Source organism: Toxorhynchites rutilus, chromosome 1 (genome assembly GCF_029784135.1).
Source record: "Toxorhynchites rutilus septentrionalis strain SRP chromosome 1, ASM2978413v1, whole genome shotgun sequence".
Lineage (NCBI taxonomy): Eukaryota > Metazoa > Arthropoda > Insecta > Diptera > Culicidae > Toxorhynchites > Toxorhynchites rutilus.
The window spans coordinates 192,017,631-192,041,206 of NC_073744.1; the positions used below are offsets into that span (position 1 = coordinate 192,017,631).

Below are 23,576 nucleotides of genomic sequence, written 5' to 3' on the forward strand. Positions count from 1 at the left end.
CCTGTTTGTATGTATTGTTTGAATGTTTGTGGAGTTGTCGCAAATTAATAGAAAATTGACCCCATTCCTGTTGACTGATTGATCTAAAATTCGGAAGACACTTTTAATTCTACACCTTTAATTCTACTGTCATTATAAAACTGCGTATTCCATGGTCTTGAAAAAATCAATTTGGCCGCCGCTAAAAAATGGCTGAATGGCTTGACTTGGAGAACACAAAACATAATAAACAACATAAATTCAAAAAGGTTGCCGCCACTAAATGGTCGACCATGTATTTTTTGCAATCCCCTCAATATCAAATGTATCAATTGAAATGATTTGACTAATAGACAGTACAGTATATCATGAAAATATTCCGAAGAAAATCATCCGAACGTAATACAATGATCGATTCTGGCGACAAAACTAACCTTCCGTGGGACTCTTCAATCCCACAATCATCATCTTAACCTGCTAATTGAAGGGGAAAAAATTGTGTCATTCTAAAACTCCACCCCCCACATTCCATCCTCCGTGGAAAGCTTCCGATCGATTGAGGTCAGGATTAATAGCACCTCCCCCACAAAAGTCGACAGCACCTCTTGCGCCCACGTTTTCCATTTCATCTAATTAGCTAATTAAAGTGAACATCTGTCACTTCTAATAACGACCGCAAGTCCTCCTCCGTTCCGTGGGGCCACGAGACAAAGGTTTACGGGCGAACCGTTTTTGGGGACTTTGTGGAGGGGACAAACGGAGATGCGTTGAGATGATAATTGGGCGTTTTGTTGTTTGCCAAAATGACAACGACGACCATGATGACGGCGGCGATAGACGGCGGAACAAGGGGACAAGAACAACCCCTGCTGCTGCTGCTGCTGATTGGATCGGATCCGATCGGAGCGGGTCGATGTTATCACGACGTTAATTAGTGTCGTTGAGGGGGTTAATTTGGTGCGAAATTTTACCCGCACAGGTTTTTCCCCGATATTCGGCCGGAAGGGAAAATAGAATTCGGCGTCGTTTAAATATTATATAATTTGGCGGGATAATGTGATTGGGAAACTTTAGAACACTTTGGAATTCAATGCGATTGATACCATTCGCGCTACCGCGAATCAACAGTTCCGGCCTGCGTTTAGAGCAGACTGTGGCCAAAATCGGTTACCAGCAACATTCCCCGGGAAAACACCGGGCACGGTTCGCCATAAAACTTTTCCCTCCCTGGTGTGCCACCCTAAATTGAGGGATTAAATGCTTCCGCTGTCTATCCGTAAAACTAACACATGTGGATGTGTGTGCGCGAGGGTAGTGTGGAGGAAGGGAGGGGTGAAGAATTTTCAAATGGAATCTCAGCTCGTTTCCATACCCGGAATCGCGGGCGAAGCGTCAAATTGAGAGCTCAAATGCGAATCAAATTTGGCTTTGATTAATGGAATTCGGTCCGCTGTTTACTGAATTGGCATCCCATTTTGAGGGGTGGATTGAGCGTATAAACTGCGAAATGGATGGAATCGACTAAATTGATTCGAGCCTTTCAGTTGGAGCCATCAAGCAGAAGTTGATGCAGTGAGCATTAAAGTGGATTGAAACTGATTAAAACGGGTATCCTCAATTCAATCAATTCTGTGTACAGAGAGTGTGTGTGTGTGTCGAAAAGTAATTAGCAGCTTTCGAAACAAGTTTACTCGTATTAATTCGTATAGTCTTGACACAAATGTGTACGATTGATGTTACGACCCGAATGCAATAGCTTTGGGTGCGCGGTCACACCGCAAACCACCGAACGTTCAAGAGTACCCCAAGTTTGCACTAGAAAATAAAGCTAATAATTTTATTATTCAGTGCATTCCAAGTAACCATCAAGCACTAAACAATAGCCCTGAAACAGCACTATATCCATGTATAGAACATTGAATAAATGCATGCTTCGCTTTATGCCTCAAATAGGGTGAAAATAATGCTTCTTTTCTTCGTCTTAAATGGCACTAACGTTCCTAAAGGAACTTCGCCGTCTCAACGTAGTACAGGGAAACTTCGATATAACGTACCCTCGTTATAACGTACCCTCGATATAACGTCACTCGATATAATGTACATTTTACCTCGATATAACGTACACATTTCCAAAGAGTAAAGGAAAAAAATTTTCAATATTTGTTTTTTCTGATAGAACAATGAATTATTTGTATTGTGATGCTAAAACAAGTTTTGTACCTTCAATCAATCCCGAAATACAGCTGGTTTTGTGATTCCGGATTCTAAATGAGTCAATCTTTAATCAACAGTACGAAGGAAAGCATCATGAGAAAGGCTGGCTGCGTCTTCTGATTGAAGTTATTCATTAACTTGACTAAAACAGCAACACAATAATGTATTATAGACTACGTTTGTGAGTACTATATTATGCTTCGATATAACGTACAATTTTGAAAGTAAAATGTACGTTATATCGAAGTTTACCTGTATTACTTGCGTCATTTTCATTAGTACTTAGTTGAGATTTCTTTGCCAAATAACACGCCTTGAATGCATTCTGAGTGGCAAATTCTAAAATACGCGTGACCACAGTGCATGTCAGAGGAAATTTCTTTGACGGAATATTCCCCCAGTTAAGTGTGACGCTAACCACTCGGCTTCGGAAGCACATAAATATTATCTAATGCTAGGCTCTTCAAATCAATCTTTTTTTCATATTTTTTGTTTTTCATATGTTTTTCATATGTTTAATATGTTTTTTTTTATTTTAAAATTTTTAAATTCTGGAATTTTTGATTTTTTTAATTTTTTAAATACTTAATTTTATGATTTTTCAATTTTGCAATATTTCAATCGTTCATTTTTTAAATCTTTGAAAGATTTTGATTTTTTTTTCAATGTTCAATTTTTGATTCTTCAATATTTTTTATTCCCTTGAATTTTCTAATTTCTATTTTTTTCCTAATTTTTCAATTTTTCAATTCAAATTTGTCGAATTTGAATTCCAATTTTTTTTTCAAACGTTTTGATTTTTTTTCATGTAATTATATTTATCTCTAGATTTTTTAGTTATTGTTTTGTTTGTCGATTTATTTGAATCTTCCTTGTTTCCATTTTTGTGAATTGCCCAAAAGTTCTCGATTTTTCGATTTTTTCAAATTTGTTGAATTTTTAAATTTTCCTAAACTTTTGGTTCGTTGTTGGTCAATTTTGTATGTTTTCCGAATTTCGAGTTTTTTTCAGCTTTTCAACTTTGTTAAATTAAATCAATTTATTTAATTGATTTTTGATTTTTTTTATTTTTTTTAAAATCTCATTTTATTTTCCGATTTTCTAATCTTTTTTTTATTTTTTCGATAAATTGGATTAATTGATTACAGGTTAGGGTTCTTTAATTATTTTGTTTTTTATTTTTAAATTTTATAATTTTTTTTAATTTTTTTTGTAAGTTTCTTCAAATTGATAAATTTTATGAACGTATCGAATTTATCAAATTTTATTTAAGTTCTTTTCATTATTTTTTTTATGTTTTAATTCTTTAAATTATCTCCAAATTTTTAGATTTTTTCTAAATTTTGTATCTTTTTTTTAATTTTTTTTTAATTTTTATTTTTTGAACTCCTTAAATGTTTCGAGTTAATGTTTTTCTTTTTTTGAAAGAATACAACAAATATGAAAATTTGAGAACATGTAAAAAAATCACAATTTAAATAATTGTGATTTTTCAAATGTTCTCAAATTTTCATATTTGTTGTATCCTTTCAAATAAAAGAAAAACATTTTTATTAAAAATTTTATTACATTTTGAATTCGTTCGCAGTTTTTGAATTTATCGAATTCATTGATTTAATGTTTTGATTTTTTCAATTTTTTGTGAGGGAGTTTTCTCTAATTTTCAGTTTAGTCGAATTGAAAGTTTATTCGAACTAATCGATTTTTTCAAATTTTTTGGATTATTTGAATGTTTAGTTATAAAAAATTCTTCGATTTTCAAATATATTTTTTAATTTTTTTAATTTTTTGATATTATTCTTGAATTTTTCGAATATTTTCATATACAGGTCGGACTCGATTATATATAATCGCAATTCACTTCAACGTCAATTTTCGAATCCAATACGTAATCGAATCACAAAAAAGCTATTTTTCTATTAATGTTTGACATTCATACATTAATGAAAAAAATGTTTTCTTGAGATTCGATTATGTATAGGATTTGAAAATAATTGTTGAAAAAAATGATCCACTATATATAATCGAGTCCGACCTGCATTTAGAATTTTGAGTTTTTTTAAGATTAAAAAAAATAATTTTTTGAGGTTTTCTTCGAATTTTTTGAATTTAATAAATATAAGAAGATAATTTTCTGATTTTTTTTAAATTTTCCAATTTTTTCATTCTATTCAAGATTTCCTCAATTTTTTGATTTTCTCAATTATTTTTTTTATTTATCTATTCAATTTACTTTGTTTCAATTATTTGAATATTTTCTTATTTTTCGAATAATTTTTTTCTTTTCGAATTTTAAATTTTTTTAATTTTTTTTTGAAATTTTAAATTTTTTAGTGTTTTTTTTAAATATTTTGATGTGGAGGCGATCTGGCGTAGTGGTAACATCTACACCTCTCACACAGAGATCACGAGTTCAATTCTCACTCCCGACAAATGGAAGTAAAAGTGACGAACCAGCCGAAAAAAATTTAAAAAATAAATAAATATTTTGATCTCTATTTAATTTTCTTGAATTTGTTGAATTTGTTGATAATATTTTATTTGTCGGATTTAATTTTAGACTTTCTTTCATTGAATTTGTCCATTTTTTTTTTAAATTTGAGAATTTTTTGATTTTGTTTTATATTTCGAATTTTTCGATTTTTTTTTCATTTTTGTGAATTTTTTTCAAATTTTTTTCAGTTTGATGAAATTTTTGAATTCTAAATTTTTTGTTGAACTCGTTCAATTAATCATTCAAATTCACGATTTTTTTCTAACTTGTGTTTTTTTAATTTATCGTGTTTATTTAATAATGTTTTCTTTTTTTCCATTTTTTCTTATTATATTTTAATAGATGTTATGCTTTAATTTTTTAAAATTTTTCATGTGTTTTGAATTCGCTATCCTTCTTTGTTTTTGGTTTTAAATTTCTTTTATTTTCTTTTAAATTTCCGAACTCGAGTTTTTCGAATTTTTCTTGAATATTTGATGTTTTTTTTTATTTATTTAATCTTTAAATTTGTAAAATTTTCCTTTTATGAAGTTTTGAATTAATTCGAATAAAATTTCGAATTCTTTGATTTAAATTTCTTTTTCCACATTTTAATTTTTTCGAGTTTTTTAAACTTGACGAATTTATAGATTTTTAATTCTTCGAAATTTTTCGAATTTGATTTCTCGTTTATTCCTTTTTTGAATTTCTTGAATGTATTGAATTTATGTCTATTTTAATTTTTGTTTTCTGAATTTAAAATTTTATTTTATTTTTTGTTTTCATTGCAGCTCTTAGGGATTTCCATTTTTTTAATCTTTCGAATTTTTCATTATTTTTCTTTTTTTTATATTTTTAATTTTTTTGAAGATTTGATTTAAATTTAAAATTTTGAAACAAATTTCAATTTTTTAGAAGTTTTTGAATTAAATTCCTGAATTTTTCGATGCTGTTTCCTATTTTCTGGAATGTTCCCATTCTGAATTCCAATTGTTTTCGAATTTTTGAATCTTTCTAACTTTCTAAATGTTCTGCTATAAATTTTTCAAATGAAAAAAATGAAATTTTAAAATTTTTAGGATTGTTAGAATTGTTCAAATTTTAAAATTTTTCAATTTTTTCCCGATTTTTTTCAACTTTTTCAAGTTTTTCTAAATTTTTAATTTTAATAAATTTTCAAATTTTTGAAATTTTTCAAATTTTTTAAATTTTTCAAATTTTCAAATTTTTCAAATTTTTCAAATTTTTTAATTTTCTTTCAATTTTCTAATGTTATCAAAATTTAAATTTTTTTTAATTGTCATTCAGATTTAAATTTTCAAATTTTCCATGTTTTCCAATTTTTTCAAATTTTTCCATTTTTTTTCAATTTCACAAATTATTTTAGCTTTTCAAAATTTCCAAATTATCAATAATTTGTTAAGATTTTTCAAATTTTTCAAATTGTTTAAATACACTCGACAAAAATATTAGAGGAACAGAGTGCGAAGTCGGAAATTTTATGTGATTTTTGACATGCTGTAACTTCGTGAAAAATCAACGCATATTGATGGAATGCGCATCATTTTGTAGCTCCAACTTTCAGGTATTAGAATATTATTTGTACATATTTTCTCCTTGGTGTGTGTAGGTGTAGTGGGTACCAATATCGGGAAGAAAGGAAAAATCTATTTTTCTTTGTTTTTTAAGAATATTCTAGACTAACACAATTTTTTGCGAACCAACTCAACAGCAAAATCAATTAACCTTGTCAATCAGTTTTCATTTGGATCCAAGAACGTTCCTGTAGGACCTTCCCACACAAAGATATTTCAGTTTGAATAAAAAATTACCCCTTCGTATTTGATGATGAATCATTTAATAAATAACCATCGCACCGCAAATCGAAAAGCAGTTTTGAAAACTTCAATAAACTCTGCACATGGGTAATTTGTTACTTTGACAAAAAACATATCTTAATTTTTTGCATCGATTTCAGCTAAGTGCCAAAAACAGGATTTTTATAGTGCTTTACAAAATCTACTGTAATTCTGCAAATATCACAGTAAGTTCTAATGTTTGCAGGCAAAATTTTAGCATATTGAGTTCACAAAACATCTGTGAACTTTTCATATTAATACGTTCATCCGTTTTTTCTAGCCGATTTTTCAAAGTTTGGAGTAAATTAGAGGAGCATTTCATGGCAAATTGTACCAGAAGTATAAAATTCTACGACGACTGTTCCTCAATTTTTTTTTGTCGAGAGTATTTCAAATTTTTTGTAATTTTTAAAAATGTTCCAATTCTCTTAATTTTTTAATTTTTTTTTTTTTGGCTCTTCGGTTTTGTTTTGAATCTTTCTGAAGTTTTCTAATGTTTCGAATTTTACGATCTTTTTTTTTATTTTTTGGAATATTTTGATGTTTTTAATTTCTTTTTTTATGTTTTTGATTCAAATTCAATTTTTCTTGAAGATATGAATTTTTTATTTTTTAAACTTTTCAATTGGTCGAATCCGTTTTTTTTTTTAATTTTACAGATTACAGGGAAACTTCGATATAACGTACCCTCGATATAACGTCACTCGATATAACGTACACATTTCCAAAGTGTAAAGGAAAAGTTTTTTCAATATTTTTTTTCTGATAAAACAATGAATTACCTGTATTGTGATGCTAAAACAAGTTTTGTACCTTCAATCAATCCCGAAATACAGCTGGTTTTGTGATTCCGGATTCTAAATGAGTCAAGTTTTAATCAACAGTACGAAGGAAAACATCATGAGAAAGGCTGGCTGCGTCTTCTGATTGAAGTTATTCATTAACTTTACTAAAACAGCAGCACAATAATGTATTATAGACTACGTTTGTGAGTACTTTATTATGCTTCGATATAGCGTACAATTCGATACAACGTACAATTTTGAAAGTGAAATGTACGTTATATCGAAGTTTACCTGTATTTCGAATAAGTTTACCTGAAATTCTCTAATTCTTTGATTTAGGTTCCATTTTTTCAAATTGTTAAAGTTTTTCTAATTTTCAAATTTTTCAAATTTTTCAAATTTTTTGATTGTCCAACTTTTTAAAATTTTAAAAATTTTAAATTTCCTAAATTTTTCAGACTTTTTAAAATTTTATTAAAAGTTTGTTCTGAATTCTCTTAATGTTTTCAGTTTCAAATTTTACGATTTTTTTTAATTTTTGGACTACATATTTTGAATGTTTTAAGTTTTCTTTCTCATTTATGTTTTTTCGATGTCTTATTTTTTTTCTTATTTTTTTCTTTTTTATTTCATTTTATCTTCCAAATTTTCAAAATTCAAGTTTTTGATTTTTTTAATTTGAAAATTGAAAAAAAATAATTTTTTTCAATTCTTTTTTAATTGTTTGAAGTTTGTGATCAAATAGTAATGATGTTTGGATGGATTTCCATCGTAGCTTAATCTTGTCTGCTCGTGCGCGACTTTTAAATATGTGACGAAAAAAATGGCCTCTAAAATGCGGGGAAAGTGATGAATTATGATCCATAGTAGCGAACGAAAGCCCAGAGCCGTTTGGGCCCGGGAGCTATAAATAAGATCAGTTGCTGAATTATTCAAAACCCATAAACACTCTAACTTATTGCGAAGCTTCCTGCTGTTTCTCGTGACAGATGACTAACAATGTACAACAAGCAAAAAACACACACAAATCGATTCCGAAACACCAGAGTTAATATTTACCCATGTTTCGTTGATCGGAAGATTATTTCCTTCTCTCTGTGCCGCGTCCCGCAAAGGATGGGATGTACTCCGGAGGAAGCGGAACCTTGGGAAAGAGATGATGAATTCTCACGCACAGCAATCTTCTTCCGAAAGCGGGAAGAGTCGACCACCGACACTAATCCTCTTCACTTGTTCACTTCTTTCTTGGCGGACTGACTTTACCACTTCAGTCGTAACACTTCACTTTCCTCTCGTTACTCTTAATTCGGGGGCCCGAAAACTTTTATTGATTTATTTGCCTTCCACTGAGAAAAAATATTTTCGCTTACATTTTCCGCACCCTCACCGATTCCCCTCGCGCCCCTTCCCCCCTTTGCTACCACCAAAACGCTTAATTGGGCTTCGAACCGATCGGACAAATCGAATAATGAAACGAAAACAACCCAACCATCCAGTCAGCCAGCCTGCCAGCAGATTGGACTGCAGCTAGAGGGCTAGAGAGAAAATAAATTTCCACTTTTGGTCGGTCGCACGCGCACTCCCACACAAATAAACAAACGCGCGCGCACACACGGCTTTGTTGTTATTTCTCTTGATTGGATTAGTTCCGCACTCTCGCGCGCTGCGTCTGCGGGAATTTATTTATTTATCATCTATACTCTGTTGGCTTCCTCCACCCTCCACCTCCACTTCCTCCACCCACCCCCCGGGCGGACAAAATCTCCGAAACGGTCCGCAGACCGGTCAGTAAAAAAAAGAGGCATAAATCGATTGATTTGGTCGCGACTAATGCAATCGACCAATCTGCAATTGTTGCCACCACCTCCTCCACCCCCGCACGAAATAAGCCATCCAATGGAAAGTGATATTTTATTTGGGGTGTTGAAACAGGATCAATCAGAGCCCCCCGAAAGCGGAGATTGATTGGAAACGTGACCGAACCGAATGATATTGGGGCTTCGAATGGTGATGATCATCAATTACGCCACAGCAAATGGCCCCGCGAACACACTTTTCGAAAGCTATTTCTATTCCCCCGCGATAATTACATGCCGTCCTTGGAAGTAATCAACGGTCTTTCGCACGAGATTGTGTTTTGTGTTTTGGTTTTGTTTTGTCTGCATAGCGATTAATGGGTGGAAGAGGATCTAAAAATACCACACGAAATAGCACTTTGCTTCATCGAAGTCTGTTTGTTTTTTGTTTGCACACTACTAAGCATGGAATTCCCCCTTCGAAATCGGTCCGGCAGAAGAACACCATTCAACGCTTTCGGCAGAGGCAAAAACACTCCGCGTGTGACCCGAATGTAAATCTAAATCTAAATTCCAACCAGAGGGACAACGGTCCATAAAGCTGCATCAGTTTACAATCACGAACATAAACAAAACGGTGGCATTTTCCGCTATCCTAAAAACATCACGAGTTGCACAACCGTCGTCATTCGGACGCATCACAGCGCTTGGTAACGAAGAGCATTGGAGGGGGGTCCACCGATAGAATTCGACAACAACGAAAAATCTTGTTTGTCTTCTGTGGTGGCATCCGGCTCTGAATCACCAATCGATCACCCGATCAACCGTAAAAACCGCACACACACACACACACACACACAAATCGATTCGACCATATGAGTAGTTTGCGACTAGTGCCAACTTAGTTCCGCTCGATTCCGCTGACAGCAGCGCAGCGCGATGTGCGCAATTTTGCGGCGTTTGTTTTCATCGACGTTTCAATTGACGCAGACGCGCGCGCACATCATAGCACCCATCGGCGTCGTGACTCAGAGCGCTCAGAGTTTGTTTGTTCGCTTGTTTATTATTATTTTTTCCTTCAATCTGTTTTGTTTCACACGTGTACACAAACTCGCAGCTCACCGTCGCGCTTTTCGACCCGTTTCGGTTGATGTAAGCGGTCTAACTGTTTCTGGCCACTGCAGAACGCGTGCTCTGAACTTGTTTCGCGGCGCGCAGCACACAGCGTGGTGGTATTTCACGGTGCGCAAAACGGCAGCTCTCATTTTCTCCGGCTGCGCTTTCGTCGTCGTCGTTGTCGTCTTCGCGTCCCGCGTTGAGTTGAGCTTCAGGTTGAGAGGTTTGCGAAATACCTGCGCGTGAGAGTGCATACCGGGGTGATGGATCGAAGCGGTATGCGCCGCTCGGCAGTGCATACTTGTTTGCAAACGAGAGAGAGAGAGAGAGAGAGAGAGAGAACAGCCGGAGGGCACCGTACGAAAACAAAGCAGCGAAACGGAACGGATCAGGCTGCGAAAAGTGCAACAATTTGAGGAATAGGGTCTGATACTCGTTCGTTGAATGATGAATTCCTATAAAAAGTGAGAACAGTACTTCAAAGTTTGCGATAAGAGCGATACAATGATTGACATAATTGATAGCCCACCATGCATAATTTTAGATTATGCTTTATAGATATATTTTTTTTTTGAAAATTAATCATAATCACCCTTATCATAGTTTTCGAACGAAAAGGATACGTACGCAAATCCCATCCTTGTTTTCGTACGAGCCATTCGTCGTTTTTTCAATTTACAGTCGTACTAGATCAAGTTATTGGTGTACTACATTATCGACATCGTTGACAGTCAGGAGGTGTTTACGTATCGAACGTGTTTAATTTATGATACAGAGTTATCTGAACGTTCGAGTTCGAGTTTGTGGTTTTGATTTGTGCGGTTTAATAAAAACGAAGTATAAAGCAGGTGAGATTTCTTAAAACATGTCCGGAAGATTAGTACTCTCAATAATATAATTGTTATAAATTGTTGAACGCAGATAATCTTCCGCTAGAAGAATAAGATCCGGCTATTCTAAATTACGAATGCCGGCTATCATACTATCGGACATGCAACCAGTGTGTCCGCTCTATTCGCTATGGACCAGTCAGCTGTTGGATTGAGAAAATCCCTGCTCTGCAACCGCCGTCCTGTAGCAGCAGATTACCCTATTATGTCAAATTTCGCAGCAAGGTTCTGTCGCAATTACGAGTTCAGCAACCGGAACCAACATGTTACCGTGAAAATCTACATAAGTGCAGATGAACAATGACAACAAGATACAGCAAACGAGGAAGGGCCAGAATGGGTTTCGGCAGGACCTACCTCTCGGACACAATCAAACTTTGTGGATTCGATGAAGATACGGCGTTAATTGAGGTATCTTTCGGTTAGTCGACATGCTAGCACAAAATCAAGTCAACAGTAATATGATTGCTCAGCAACAATTTTTAATGCAAATTTTCAGCACAAAAACTAACAGACCGATATTTTGCGCCGATTGCTCATGAAAAACAACGTTGGGAATGCAACTGATCCACCACAAATGCAACAACAGCAACAATCAACAATCAATTCGTTCGACGACATTTTTCCAAATTTACGAAAAATTGACAGTGAAGCATGGCCAACGTGATCTATACACTCTTATCTGATTATAAGCGAAAGCTGAAGATATAATTCCTAAAAATTAAATTTCTACAGCGTTTTTTCCGTGATGCAATTTGATGTGACACACCCTTTATTCGAATCGAACTAATGAGATGTTGTACGAATTTTGTAGTAAACTGGAGTTTCTTTATTATCACACAAATATAAAATTTAGTTTCGCGAATAGTGCTAAAATTCATGAGCTTAGCTCGATCTATTGTTCGTCCAGCTGAATAGATTATTTAATGAGTTGTTTTCTTTATCATTTTTTTAGGAAAAATATGTAACTTCTCGTTTTTCCAGCATTTGTGCAAGAAAACAACTGATAGCACCGATTCAACAATAATGATCAACACTAGACATTCTGATTTCTTCGTGTTAGGTTTTCTATATTTTGGTCTACTTTCTGCTTTCTACAATCTACAAATATCTGGGTTAATCTACGGCCTCTTCCTTCTTAGTTCCAATCACGTCGATCTGCAATCCCAATGCAGCTTTGTACATTTTTCCCCGACTTAAATCCAGAAAACTTTCCACAAGGTCTCCATCAATAAATCCCCCGCAACGTACCGTTTTCATTTCGGTGTGAAAACTACGCCAATACGAATACTCAATCTTGCCAACATTAGAGGCGAATGAACTGAAAAGTTTTAAGGCTCTCAAAGCCTAAAAAGAAGAAAAAGAATCTTGCCAACAGATTTGATTGTGTCAGTAAATTTTTCCTGTAACTTTCGAAGAAATTCATAAGAATCGGGTGGTATTCGTGTGACCAGACCTATAGCCATGCCAAATAGCACACAACCCGTTGTCGCCGTCGTTCGCTCACCAATGTTTCGCATTACGAGTGAACCGTGGCAGAATACATTCACCATATCACCGAGATGGAATTTAGCTACTTCTGACATTTGCTGTTGTTCGTCGTCCGTTGTTGCGGCCCTTCAAATAAATAGAAAAATTGTTCGTATGATAAACCGAGCTACGGAAACCCTACTTACCCATCTTTTAGGTAAACAAATAGATTTTTGCTGCTATCCGCCACAAGGAAGGCATCGTTATCTAATTTTTCTACTGCTGTCATCCAATTTAGTTGTTAGTCGCGAGCGATCTCCTCAAAACTACCTTCCATTTGCTTGTACTGCAGCAGCGTGATAGATCGCATTAAATATCCAACCAAAATGAAGTTGCCTGTTCAAAAACAACTGACTGTTGAACTCAACGAGGGAATAGCAGGCGCCCTTGATTTCCTTTTCGCTAACTCGAGTGAGGGCTCCATTCATCCTACATTGAGTCTCTGGATTTACCAGTGCTGTGCCGACGATGTGATAAGTATTCGAATCATTACCCAACTCTGTCGAAATCAGTGAAATAATGTACTCAGTTTGCATGAATTGATGTGCATGTAGCACTTCGAAAGTAATCTGATCGATGATAAGCAGATTGTGAATCTCAGCTCTTGGCCAAACTCGGCATTGCTGGGTCCTGGCTTAAGCAAACCCATCTTGCTCAAGGAAGTTACATCTGTCGTCAGAGTAGACGCGCTTTGTCTCGAAGGAGTCAGGCCACTCGAGGCCTGAAGATCGTTACCGTTCGAAGTGCAACTTTTGAATCTCATCAATTGTACCAAGAATAACCGAATGTTGGGTGTAAGAGCCAAACTGTCCTGATAAACTTCGACATTAAGTGAGCACATAAGATTTACTTCCTTCATTTGAGGAAACCAGCTTGTGGTTAGAGCGGTATATCACGGTTGGGCGATCCGAACAGGCGAACACGTTTGTCGTCGGAAGTGACCGGAACGTTTTCAGAATAGTCAGCTGGTCTCCAGCGTAACTTTTTTTAGCCTGTTAATCTGTTAGTATATTTCTCCTTGAGGAAGTAAAACGTTGACCGCCTGCGAGCGCACACATTAAGTAAAAGATACCTTCAAATAGAGCAAAATTGTTCATATCCTCCAAATTTAATCCACATTTCACAATATTTTACACGAAGACTGCGAATCCCAAATCAAAATAACTTTGGTAGTGAAAAACATCTGTCAAGGATGTCGAGAAACAGTTTACCAAACAAATCTAGTACACAGAAATACGGCCGTAAATGAGGATAGCTTTTTCTTTGACGACGTATCGTATCCGACGAATCAATATACGGATACGGCCGTAAATGAGAATAAGGCCGATTACACATTATCCGGTTTCAGCCGGAACGGTTTCAAAAAGCGCCGCTGGGTTTGGACGGAAAACCGGACAACAATGTGAAAGAGACCTCGCGCTACACAAAACCGTACATCTCTCACAAACACATATATGCATTTATTTATATGTGGATTTGACAGGTAAACATTGCTTCAAATATTCCGGTTACATGCAGCTGAGTGCAGACGGAAAACCTTAAACCCACAGCTGCTGCGGCAACCACAAGCGTTCTCATATGTATGTTCCTTGGAAATCACATAAGGCCGAATGTTGGAGTGTAGCACACCATGAGCATGATCAAAGTGAGACCAGGCCTCACGGACATTACACACATCCTGCATCATAACGGCGTTCTTACCGTACCTATCGTGAATACTTCCGCCCCACTTCAGAATACGTTTAAAAAACTAACTTTAGTCCAGCTGCGGTTTATTCATTCATACGCATAATTATTTCGTTTCCAAGCATACACGAATAGTATGATTTATTTCACACGCTCTGTTGCCACATAATTTTTCAACAGTCTCAGAAACACGGTTAGATAAAAGTGCAATTTGATGAACCAATAATAATAACATTCCGTTACAAGCCAGAGACACTATTTATTTATATGTATAATGTGTTCACTTCCTGTGATTATTTTGGAATTTACCTACAAGAGAATGTATACACATCCATTCATTCTAGAGTTTTTTTCTTATTTCATTAATACAGTAAACAAATTACGAATAAAATAACATAATTCGTTCAAACACTATTCCATTGCTGCTTCCGCTGATCCTCGTCGAAGAACGAGCTCAACATATGCCGCAATTCCTCGAGCACGTAATCCTGGGGCAGGGGCAGCTTCTCGAGCCCAATTCGCATCACAGCTATCAATACGCGGATCCGGGGCAAAGAATGACCGAATCAGATAAGCTGGAATTTCGTTCTGACAGAACCGATGCTTTGGCGTCGGGCATTGGAACATTTAGACCACAGAGCACATATCTGACAGTTTTGGCTGGAGTGCCTTGGTCTCGTCGTCGATCGCGTCGCTGGTCAGGTCAAACTGGAATACCCAAAGAATATTAGACGAGAGAATTATTTTTAGTGTGTTCAAATTAACAAAAACTAACCTTCTCATTCAGCTCGATAAAGCCGCTCGAAATCCGCCCCTCCATGAACCGATTGAAGATTTGTTTGACATCCCCGAACTCGTTCAATAATTATTTCAGATAAGGGATGTTGCCTGTGAACAAAAAATAGAAGTCAATTAAATAACTCGATCTGCTTGTCAAAAGACACCACTCACCGTTAATAACACAGTCCGTGGCAATATGCTAAATGATGACATCGTGCACCTGTGACCATTGCTTCTCTTTGAGAAGAAACTTGCATCACAGAATTAGTTCCACAACACTGGTAGTTGTTGAAGAAGTGAAATAAAAATTTCAGCATCCATATCACTTGCAAATTATCAACTGGTTTCAAAATCAACAAACAAACGTCAATAGTGCACACATAATATTACATTAGACGAAAAATTGCCTGAATTGTACTAATACTAACAGACATGACAAACAACTGTCAATTCGCTTTCATGGCATGGAGCTTCGTGCTCCGCTTTTGGGAAATGATAGTGATAATGGATTTTCAGGTGCATTAAACACATATCTTAAAATAAAAACTATGAATGAAAATTAACTTCTTCTCATGAAATGTGTTCTTTATGTAATAAAAAAATACGTTCTTTTGCAAGTTGGGAAACCTCCTGAACAATAATTGTGTCTGATAATGATTGTATATTACAATGATGAGTTTTAGTTAAAACATCAAGAAAACTATACAAAAATGGTTAAGGAAGAATCAATACCACAGGTTCTGAGCAATCAAATAATATGAAGTAAAAGTTTTCATTAAAAATTTAAACAACTTAAAACTGTCTTGAGGTGTGATAATCTTATAGAGAATGATTTGCTTTCCCAAAACGATGTCTCCACCAGACGTCGACACTATTCTACGGTCATCGCGTATAATGCTTGTCCGGTCACCGGACATTGCAGTCGCTGTAGACGGCTGCATCACGGCGCCGTAAAAAGGTTGGTCCGATCGAAATTTGCCATTTGGGTTTCAAACCGGTCCGGCAGAAACCGGATAATGTGTAATCGGCCTAAGGTTACTTTGGATAGGAGTACGCACGAAAATTTGATTGTACGAATAGAAACAAACAATTTTGTTCGATAGAAGCTGACGAATACGAACGAAGCAAGGGGGAAGCAATGTAACCACACCAATACAACTCAATGTGGTTGTTTAGCTTCACTATTGCATACAATTCGTACGACAACTTTTCTGCATCCAGTGTCACCGCCGCCTAAGTGTGATCTGACAAAAGTAGAATGCAGGCTAAGAAATTATTGATTGTTTGCTACTTTTACCTAATTTTTTCTCATGTTGTTACTTAGTCCGGTCTGTCTGAACTCCGACCATATAGTGTTTCATGAAATTGCAATAAATAACCATTACTATCCAACCTTTTTTATTATAGCCCTACCGAGATAAAGCGAATTTTATGATTGCGAATTCTTTGTGACAGTTTGCTTTATTTATGTTTGAATTGTTTACCTAGACGTGATACTTCCAATGCTACCAGTCGAGTTGAATGATCATTATATTTACGGATCGATCCATATGTTTGTGAATCGAAATTCTCCATAGTGTATAATATTAAATGGATTGGACACCTGAAGCATAGATCAAAGTTTTTGCAATCATAAGGAGAGAACGAATCTTCAGCAACAGGTTAATTGAGCAACAGTGACCGACTCTATTGGGTGACAATCCGAACCATTCGAAAGCGACATGCTGCATCGCAACTTTGAGCTGAGCAGAGCTTCTGCTAGTATTGGTGCCACCTTTCTCTCGCCCTCCCCAGCGTCATAAAGCGGCCACCGGTCGCAAATCTCTCTCGATCGGTTGCATGCGACCGTCGGAATGTTTTTTCTTCTCTCCCTCTCTCTCGTTCGATGGAATTTCAAAGTCAAAGACATTATAAATTATTTGACGTAGGGACAGTAGAGGCAGAAAATGACATCAACGAAAAAAGACATCCCATGGTTATCTGGCATGCACTGACTCACACACACGGCACGGAACGGTGGACCACCGCCGTTCAGAGTGACTCAACCTACATTCTGCACTGATTCCGTGGCCTTTTCCAGGCCACACAAAATCCGTTCTCGACGACGAAGACAATCTGAGGTGGGCATTCATGACCTTCCTCAATGGGCTGCCCCGGTATCTATCTCAAATCGAACGAAACTCGATTCACTGCTTCTCTGGCTGTCCAACTTTTCGAACCATTCGAACCACTCTGCTTCTGCTCCACATTGATATACGTAGTAATAATGCAGTTCGGAGTAAGAGTTCCATTTTGCCTTATTCCCGTTCGCTATTACTTCTGGTCGAACGCTGGTGGCTCTGACGGTGACCTATGGTGCGAGCATTATTTATGAAGTTCCAACACTCGATTCCCGAGCATTTCGAGGCAGCAGTAAATCGGGCGCCTCACGAAGGTCTGACTTGCTGCTGCACGCTGCAACCCTATCCTCCTCCCTGCAACCTCCTCCCGCGGGCAGCTAACTGCTGACGGAAACTCTGTAGGAATACGGCAAAAGTTTTTGATGCGGGGCCAAACGAAATGTTTCGCCAACATGCAAAGCCTTTCTCACGGAGTCATTATATTGCAGCACGCGGATCTGATCTTAGAGTGCTTTCACTTCCACTTCGCAGCGCGCACACAGACAAAGTGTGCAGATTTTTGCACACACAAAAATAAAAGTTTTTCAACAACAGCGAAGAACTTTTTGCCTCCCCAAGTCCAAGTCCAGTCCAAGCCACTGAAGCAAATCGCTTTCCAGAATGGCAATAATCGATCCTTTATTCGAGCGTAAAAAATGCACCTCGGGGCTGCGAAAAACTTGGCTCGGACGGAACTCTTCCGGTGGATGTTTTATTTTCTTTTAAAATAATCAAACTCCTCTTAAGAATACACAGCGAAAAAAAACAACTCCATTCAACGGAGCCGCCTGCTGCAGTTGTGGATGCTGAAAAGCACAATAGTGGTTATTATTTTCATTTTCCCATCCTCCGCCCGGAAAATGCTGTCGAGAGGAAAGAGGGAAAAAACAGGTCTGCATCGGGCGCGTGTTGCTGTTTTTTTCTTCTCGTTTTCGACGCTCATTAGACTCCAGCATTTGGTACCTCAACCTATCATTTCCCGCTCGTTCGCAGCGCTTCCTCCATCCAAACATCGAGCGCGCGCGGGGGATCAAAACATGGATCGAAGAAATACGGCGGCAGGTGTGAAATTAGCCGTGCTGCTGAATGTGGTGCAGTGCAACCAACCCCTAGAGCCGGGAAAAAAAATTGGGTTTGATGGGGGTGGAGAGATGAAGTAATTTGCACTCTCCGAGCGTGTTACATCATTTTGGCTGCTGCAAACGTAAAACATCCAAAACGGGTGAAGAGTGTGAGGAGATGCATAATTCAATTAATTCGAGCGCCTAAGGTGGGTGGTTTTGTTTTTGGGCTGCGAAAATGAGCGGGTTGTAAGTTGTGATGAATTCTGAAAACTATACGATCTCACAATCGAAAACAATGCTGGTAGCTTCGAACAAAAAATCATTGGGAACGTGTTGGATCACTGTTGGCACAAAGTTAATGGTGGGTATCCAACCGCCACTTTTTATTATCGTCGCATCGTCTCGTCATCGTCCCACATTTACGATCAATTAATAATTTCCTTTTTCTATAATAATAGTTCGAATTTTCGAATGATTTCAGTACTTTTTATCCTTTTCGTAAGTGGAGCGGTTGATCCAATCATATGTCAGGTCAATTCCATACTATGAAATTTATTACGTTCTTCGTTGCGAGTAAATGTGAGAAATAAGTCTAGATGTTCGTAATTAATTAGATACCTGCTGACCCGACGGACTTCGTCCCGCCAAAAATAATTTTTTTTATTTGAATACTTCTAAACATCCACATTTTCTTACTAAGTGAACGTTAGTGAGTCCAATCACTGAACTCTTCATTGATTGATTACCCCTTGACCCTTTACAATTTCCTTTTACTAAAAATTGTCTAGCTATTTTCTAGTCAAATTTCCGACTATTTTCTATTCATACAAAAAGTATCTTCGGGAGCTGGGACCGACACTGATATTGTGGAAACGCTCTTGATATGAGCTGAATGAGAAGCACAGCATGAAAAATTCGGGGCTCAACATGTAAAACGACCGAATCTCCTCCGAATTCATTACTCCTCGCGAAAGCTTGTACTCTTTTGACCGCGAATTTACTTCCTAGAACTCGATGAAGTTCAGGGCTCAGTGGAAACCTTTTTTTATACCTTATTTTAAGTTCCCATTCCATACTCCAATCGACATCAACAGAAGGCACGACTTCAAATCTTTTCTAATGATAACGGGTGTTAAATAAAAATTGAGTAATTTTTCAGTCACATATAAAAAAAAATTTTTTTTCATCGATTTCAGTATTTTCTATCAATAACATAATGTATTTTCTTCAAAAAAAAAAATGTCAGTGAATGTTTGAGTAAAGGCCGTGGTCTGCTGTTCGACGCAACTTTGTCGCGATTCTCTCACAAGAACGTTGTACGGCACTTACTTCCATTTTCCGGATACAATTCCGGATTTTTGTAGTCAGTTGCTTCGTGTCCTTGGCCCTCCAATTGTTTCTATACACTAGGGCACTGAGTGAGCCAAAGAAATCCTGTATTGGGCGGCACTGGGGCAAGTTTGTTGGGTTACAATCTTTCGACACGAACGGATCTTTTTCTCCTCAAGATACGCCAGCGTCTTCTTGGCGTAATGGGAAGACGCCTTGTCCGGCCAGAAGACGTACTTCCCATCCGCGTGATGCTCGTTCAGGAACGGCAGCAGGATTTTATCGAGGCACTCTTCTCGATAGATTTGTTGGTTGATTGCCAGACCGCTCGGCTTAAACCAAGGCTTTGAAATGCCCCGGTCGGAAATGGCGATGTACAACATAACCTTTTTTTCAAACTTGTGCTTGAACTTGTATTTCACTTCAGGCGGTATGGATGACTTGTCGCTTGAGTAGTAATTATCATTTCCTGGAATATGCGTTTTGGACAGCGGAAAATAGCTTTCGTCGTCCAGAACGAGAGACGTCCCGCGGCATTTTTTGGTCATCCACCGACACTGTGATTTAACCGTCTCAATCTGCTCTTCCGTGTACTCCGGCGACCTCGTCTTCTTCCTGCAGACGATTCCTTCCATCTTGAGGGTCCGATGTATCAATACGTCGGAGCAACCATATTTCCGACCGGCGTCACGCAGGCTGGTTGCGTCCTTGTTGTCAAACAGCTTCTTTAACGATGTCTTCCTCTGCTTCGTCATTATCGTCACCGGACGACCACTTCCGACCTTCCGCTCTACGTTCAGGGAACCCAGGATACGATATACCGTACTGACAGGTACATTTCTTCCTTAAAATGTGCCACCGTGAACTTTTTCCCTTGCTGGAAATGCGTTTCGTAGAACCGAACGCGTTCGCGGAGCACGTGCTGTTTCGACGCCATCTTTGCTTTGACTAAATTCAAACTAGCAAAACCAAACACGCCTACTGTTTCTAGGGAGCCCAAAGAGCAATTTTCTTGGAGAAAGAAAATTTTACGCTCTTTATTTGATATATAGAGGATTTCTTTGGCTCACTCAGTGCCCTAGTGTATAAAAACAATTCAAGGGCCAAGGACACGAAGCAACTGACTACAAGAATCCGGAATTGTATCCAGAAAATGGACGTAAGTGCCGTACAACATTCTTGTGAGATCATAGCGACAAAGTTGCGTCGAACAGCAGACCACGACCCTTACTCAAACATTCACTGACATTTTTTTGAAGAAAATACATTATGTTATGAATAAAAAATACTGAATTCGATGAAAAAACAATTTTTTTTTATTCGTGATTGTAAAAATTCTCATTTTTTATTTAACACCCGTTAGCATCTGATTTTTAACACTAAACCTACCAACGATTCATGTATACCTATTCCTATCACAGCGGGTCAAGTGACCCTTTATGAATAGTTAGTGAACAATGACTCGATTTATATAGTTTTGTTGGGAAACGTGGCACACCATGTTTATCCTGTATATTTTGACATTTTTAGGATAAAAATTAGTAGCAAAATAATGAAATTACAATTTGTGACACGCAAAATAGCACTGTAACTTGGAATTCTTGCTGTTAGCTCGCTTGGATAGTCAGCGATACAATTACTTCTAATCATTCACTATTCATTCACAAATACAACGAAATATATAAAGCAATAGCAAAAATGTGAAAGCAATGATTTTGTATCACAGCCACACCTACAAATCTTTCTGATATAATATAAATGTCTGCAAGGGTCAAATGACCCGTTGTGGTAGTTAGGGCAGATTACATATATTTCTCAGTAAAAAAAAAAATAACAAGAGAGAAGTAAACACTGAAAAATACATTTGATGTAGGTTTTAAGAAAAGTAGTGTAGACAAATTATGTTGGGAGAATGTAATTTGCAACAAAATTTTGACTATAAGTTTAAAAAGTGTCATTTGACCCCTCGTGGTAGCTTGTATGTTGTTAATGAATACTGATTAATTGCAAATTTTTCTGTATTTTTCAGATTTTTTTTATTTTGAAAATAAATTACTCCTTTTTTTTGTAAAATTTCTCGAATTTTGTTTTTTTTTCTTATTTATCTATATTTTCTGAATTTGTCTATTTGTCTGAATGTTTCTACATGTTTCTGACTTATTTCGATAGTATCTTATTTTTAATAAATTAATAAATTTAATTATTTAATTATTATATCAAGAAAATCTTATTTTTTTTGTTTTTGAATTCTTTTAGAATTTTTTTTTTCTAAATTTTCCAGACTTATCAGATTTTTATCATTTTAAATTCTATCTATTTCATTTAGTCTTCTTCTTTCTTCCTATTCTTTATATATTTTCTAATTTCTCTAAATTTTGCGATCGTTTTTATTTTGAATTAAATTAAATCTAAACTTGCTGTACTTGTTCGTATTCTCCTGTATTTTTTGTATATTTCTGTTTTATTTTCCATGACTTCTGACTTTCTCTGTTCTTTTCGATATTTTTCAGAATTTTCTGATTTTTAGGTTATTTTTTATTTTCTAAATTTTCTTAATATTTTGTATTTTTTCTGAGTTTTTATGAAATTTTCTCATTTTTTTCGTTTTTTTAGTTTTATAAATTTCTCTGATTTCTTTCTGATTTTGTTATTATTATATTAGTCTAAACTATTTTGTTTTGTTTTTTTTATTAATTTTGTGTTTTTTTTATGAATTTTTGTTTTTTTCCTGTTTTTTGAGTTTTTTCTGAAGTTTTACGATTTTTTCTGATTTTTTCTAAAAATTCTGATCATTTCCTTTTTTTTTAATTTCAGCATTTTTTAAAATTTTAGTTTTTTTTCCAATTTTTTTGATATTGTCTGATTTTGTCTGAATGTTTCTAAATTTCTCTGACTTTTTCATTTTTTTTTATTACTATTTTATTGATTTTACTTTAATTGAACATACCGAGACACCACTCAGCTCAGGGACGATTGTAATCTCTAATTGAACGTATTAACAAACACAACACAATGTGAAGAACAAGTCAAAACAGGAAAATTATTTTCAACCCTTTTCGTGTTTTAACTTGAACTTTATCGTTTTTGCAGAAGCATTTTTTCAAAAATGTCCAATTGTTCGTGACGCATTACAGGTCTGTCCAATTAGCTAGAAAATCACAATCACTGTAATAATATATTGTAATGTAATGAATGTAATGATGTATTTATGAATTAATCTTTTTTTTTTATTTTTATTTTGATTCTTTCAGAATTTTCCATTTTCTCTAAATTTTGCGATGTTTTTTTATTATTCATTCCTTTTAGAATTTTTTTGATTATTTAATTTTTATTTTGAAAAATCGGATTTTTTCTGCGTTTTTCTCAATTAAATATTAATTTTGCTGTGCCTTTCTGTATTTTCATGTATTGTTCTGGCTTTTCCCTAATTTTTTTTCCTTTTTTCTGCATTTTCCTGAATTTAATACAGCGCGGACTCGATTATATACAGTTTCTGATTTCTTTTCACTGTATATAACTGAATCCTGTATATAACCGAGTCAAAAAAAATATTTTTTATTGGTTTTTCTTGCATGTATTTTTGGTTTTTTGGAATTTGAAGGAAGGAATTTGATTTTCGATTCATCCCCTTAAAGTCAGAAAACACCTTTCCCATATTAAAAAATAAATTTATCCAGATTCTCTCAGGAGGTAATAGAGGATCATATTTGATGAAAAATCCTTCTACGCATATGTTTGAATTTCAACAATGACAGAGTTATAGGACTTTTTTTTTGTTTCGGACTCTATTGCCTTAAACTGGATCTACATCACAAAGTACGCTACGGAAGACGATTCTGTTCCTCTCATTTGAAAGATGAGAAAATCTAGTACAGGATATAGTAGTGGGACATCTAAATTAGCTTGAGCTTGGGTA

The 23,576-nt window shown here is 35.8% G+C and overlaps 1 protein-coding gene and 1 long non-coding RNA gene across 8 annotated transcripts in view; both read right to left on the reverse strand.

Annotated features, from left to right (window-relative positions):
• Positions 1 to 23,576, reverse strand: part of LOC129762697 (uncharacterized) — a 458,495-nt gene that overhangs the window by 188,874 nt on the left and 246,045 nt on the right. For 2 of the 7 annotated variants that reach the window (XM_055761198.1, XM_055761197.1), the window contains exons 1-2: positions 10,229 to 10,335; positions 8,370 to 8,656 (exon numbers count right to left, since the gene is read on the reverse strand). The exons of the other annotated variants lie outside the window; for them this stretch is intronic. In XM_055761198.1, the coding sequence (XP_055617173.1) occupies positions 8,370 to 8,373 (4 nt within the window). In that variant the 5' untranslated portion in view covers positions 8,374 to 8,656; positions 10,229 to 10,335. Of the gene's footprint in view, positions 1 to 8,369; positions 8,657 to 10,228; positions 10,336 to 23,576 lie in introns of those variants that run through there. 7 annotated transcript variants of the gene reach the window in all.
• On the reverse strand, positions 14,219 to 15,467 carry LOC129762711 (uncharacterized). Its single transcript, XR_008740699.1, has 3 exons — positions 15,280 to 15,467; positions 15,104 to 15,216; positions 14,219 to 15,036 (listed from the first exon to the last, which is right to left on the reverse strand). It is a non-coding gene; the product is annotated as an uncharacterized LOC129762711 (long non-coding RNA).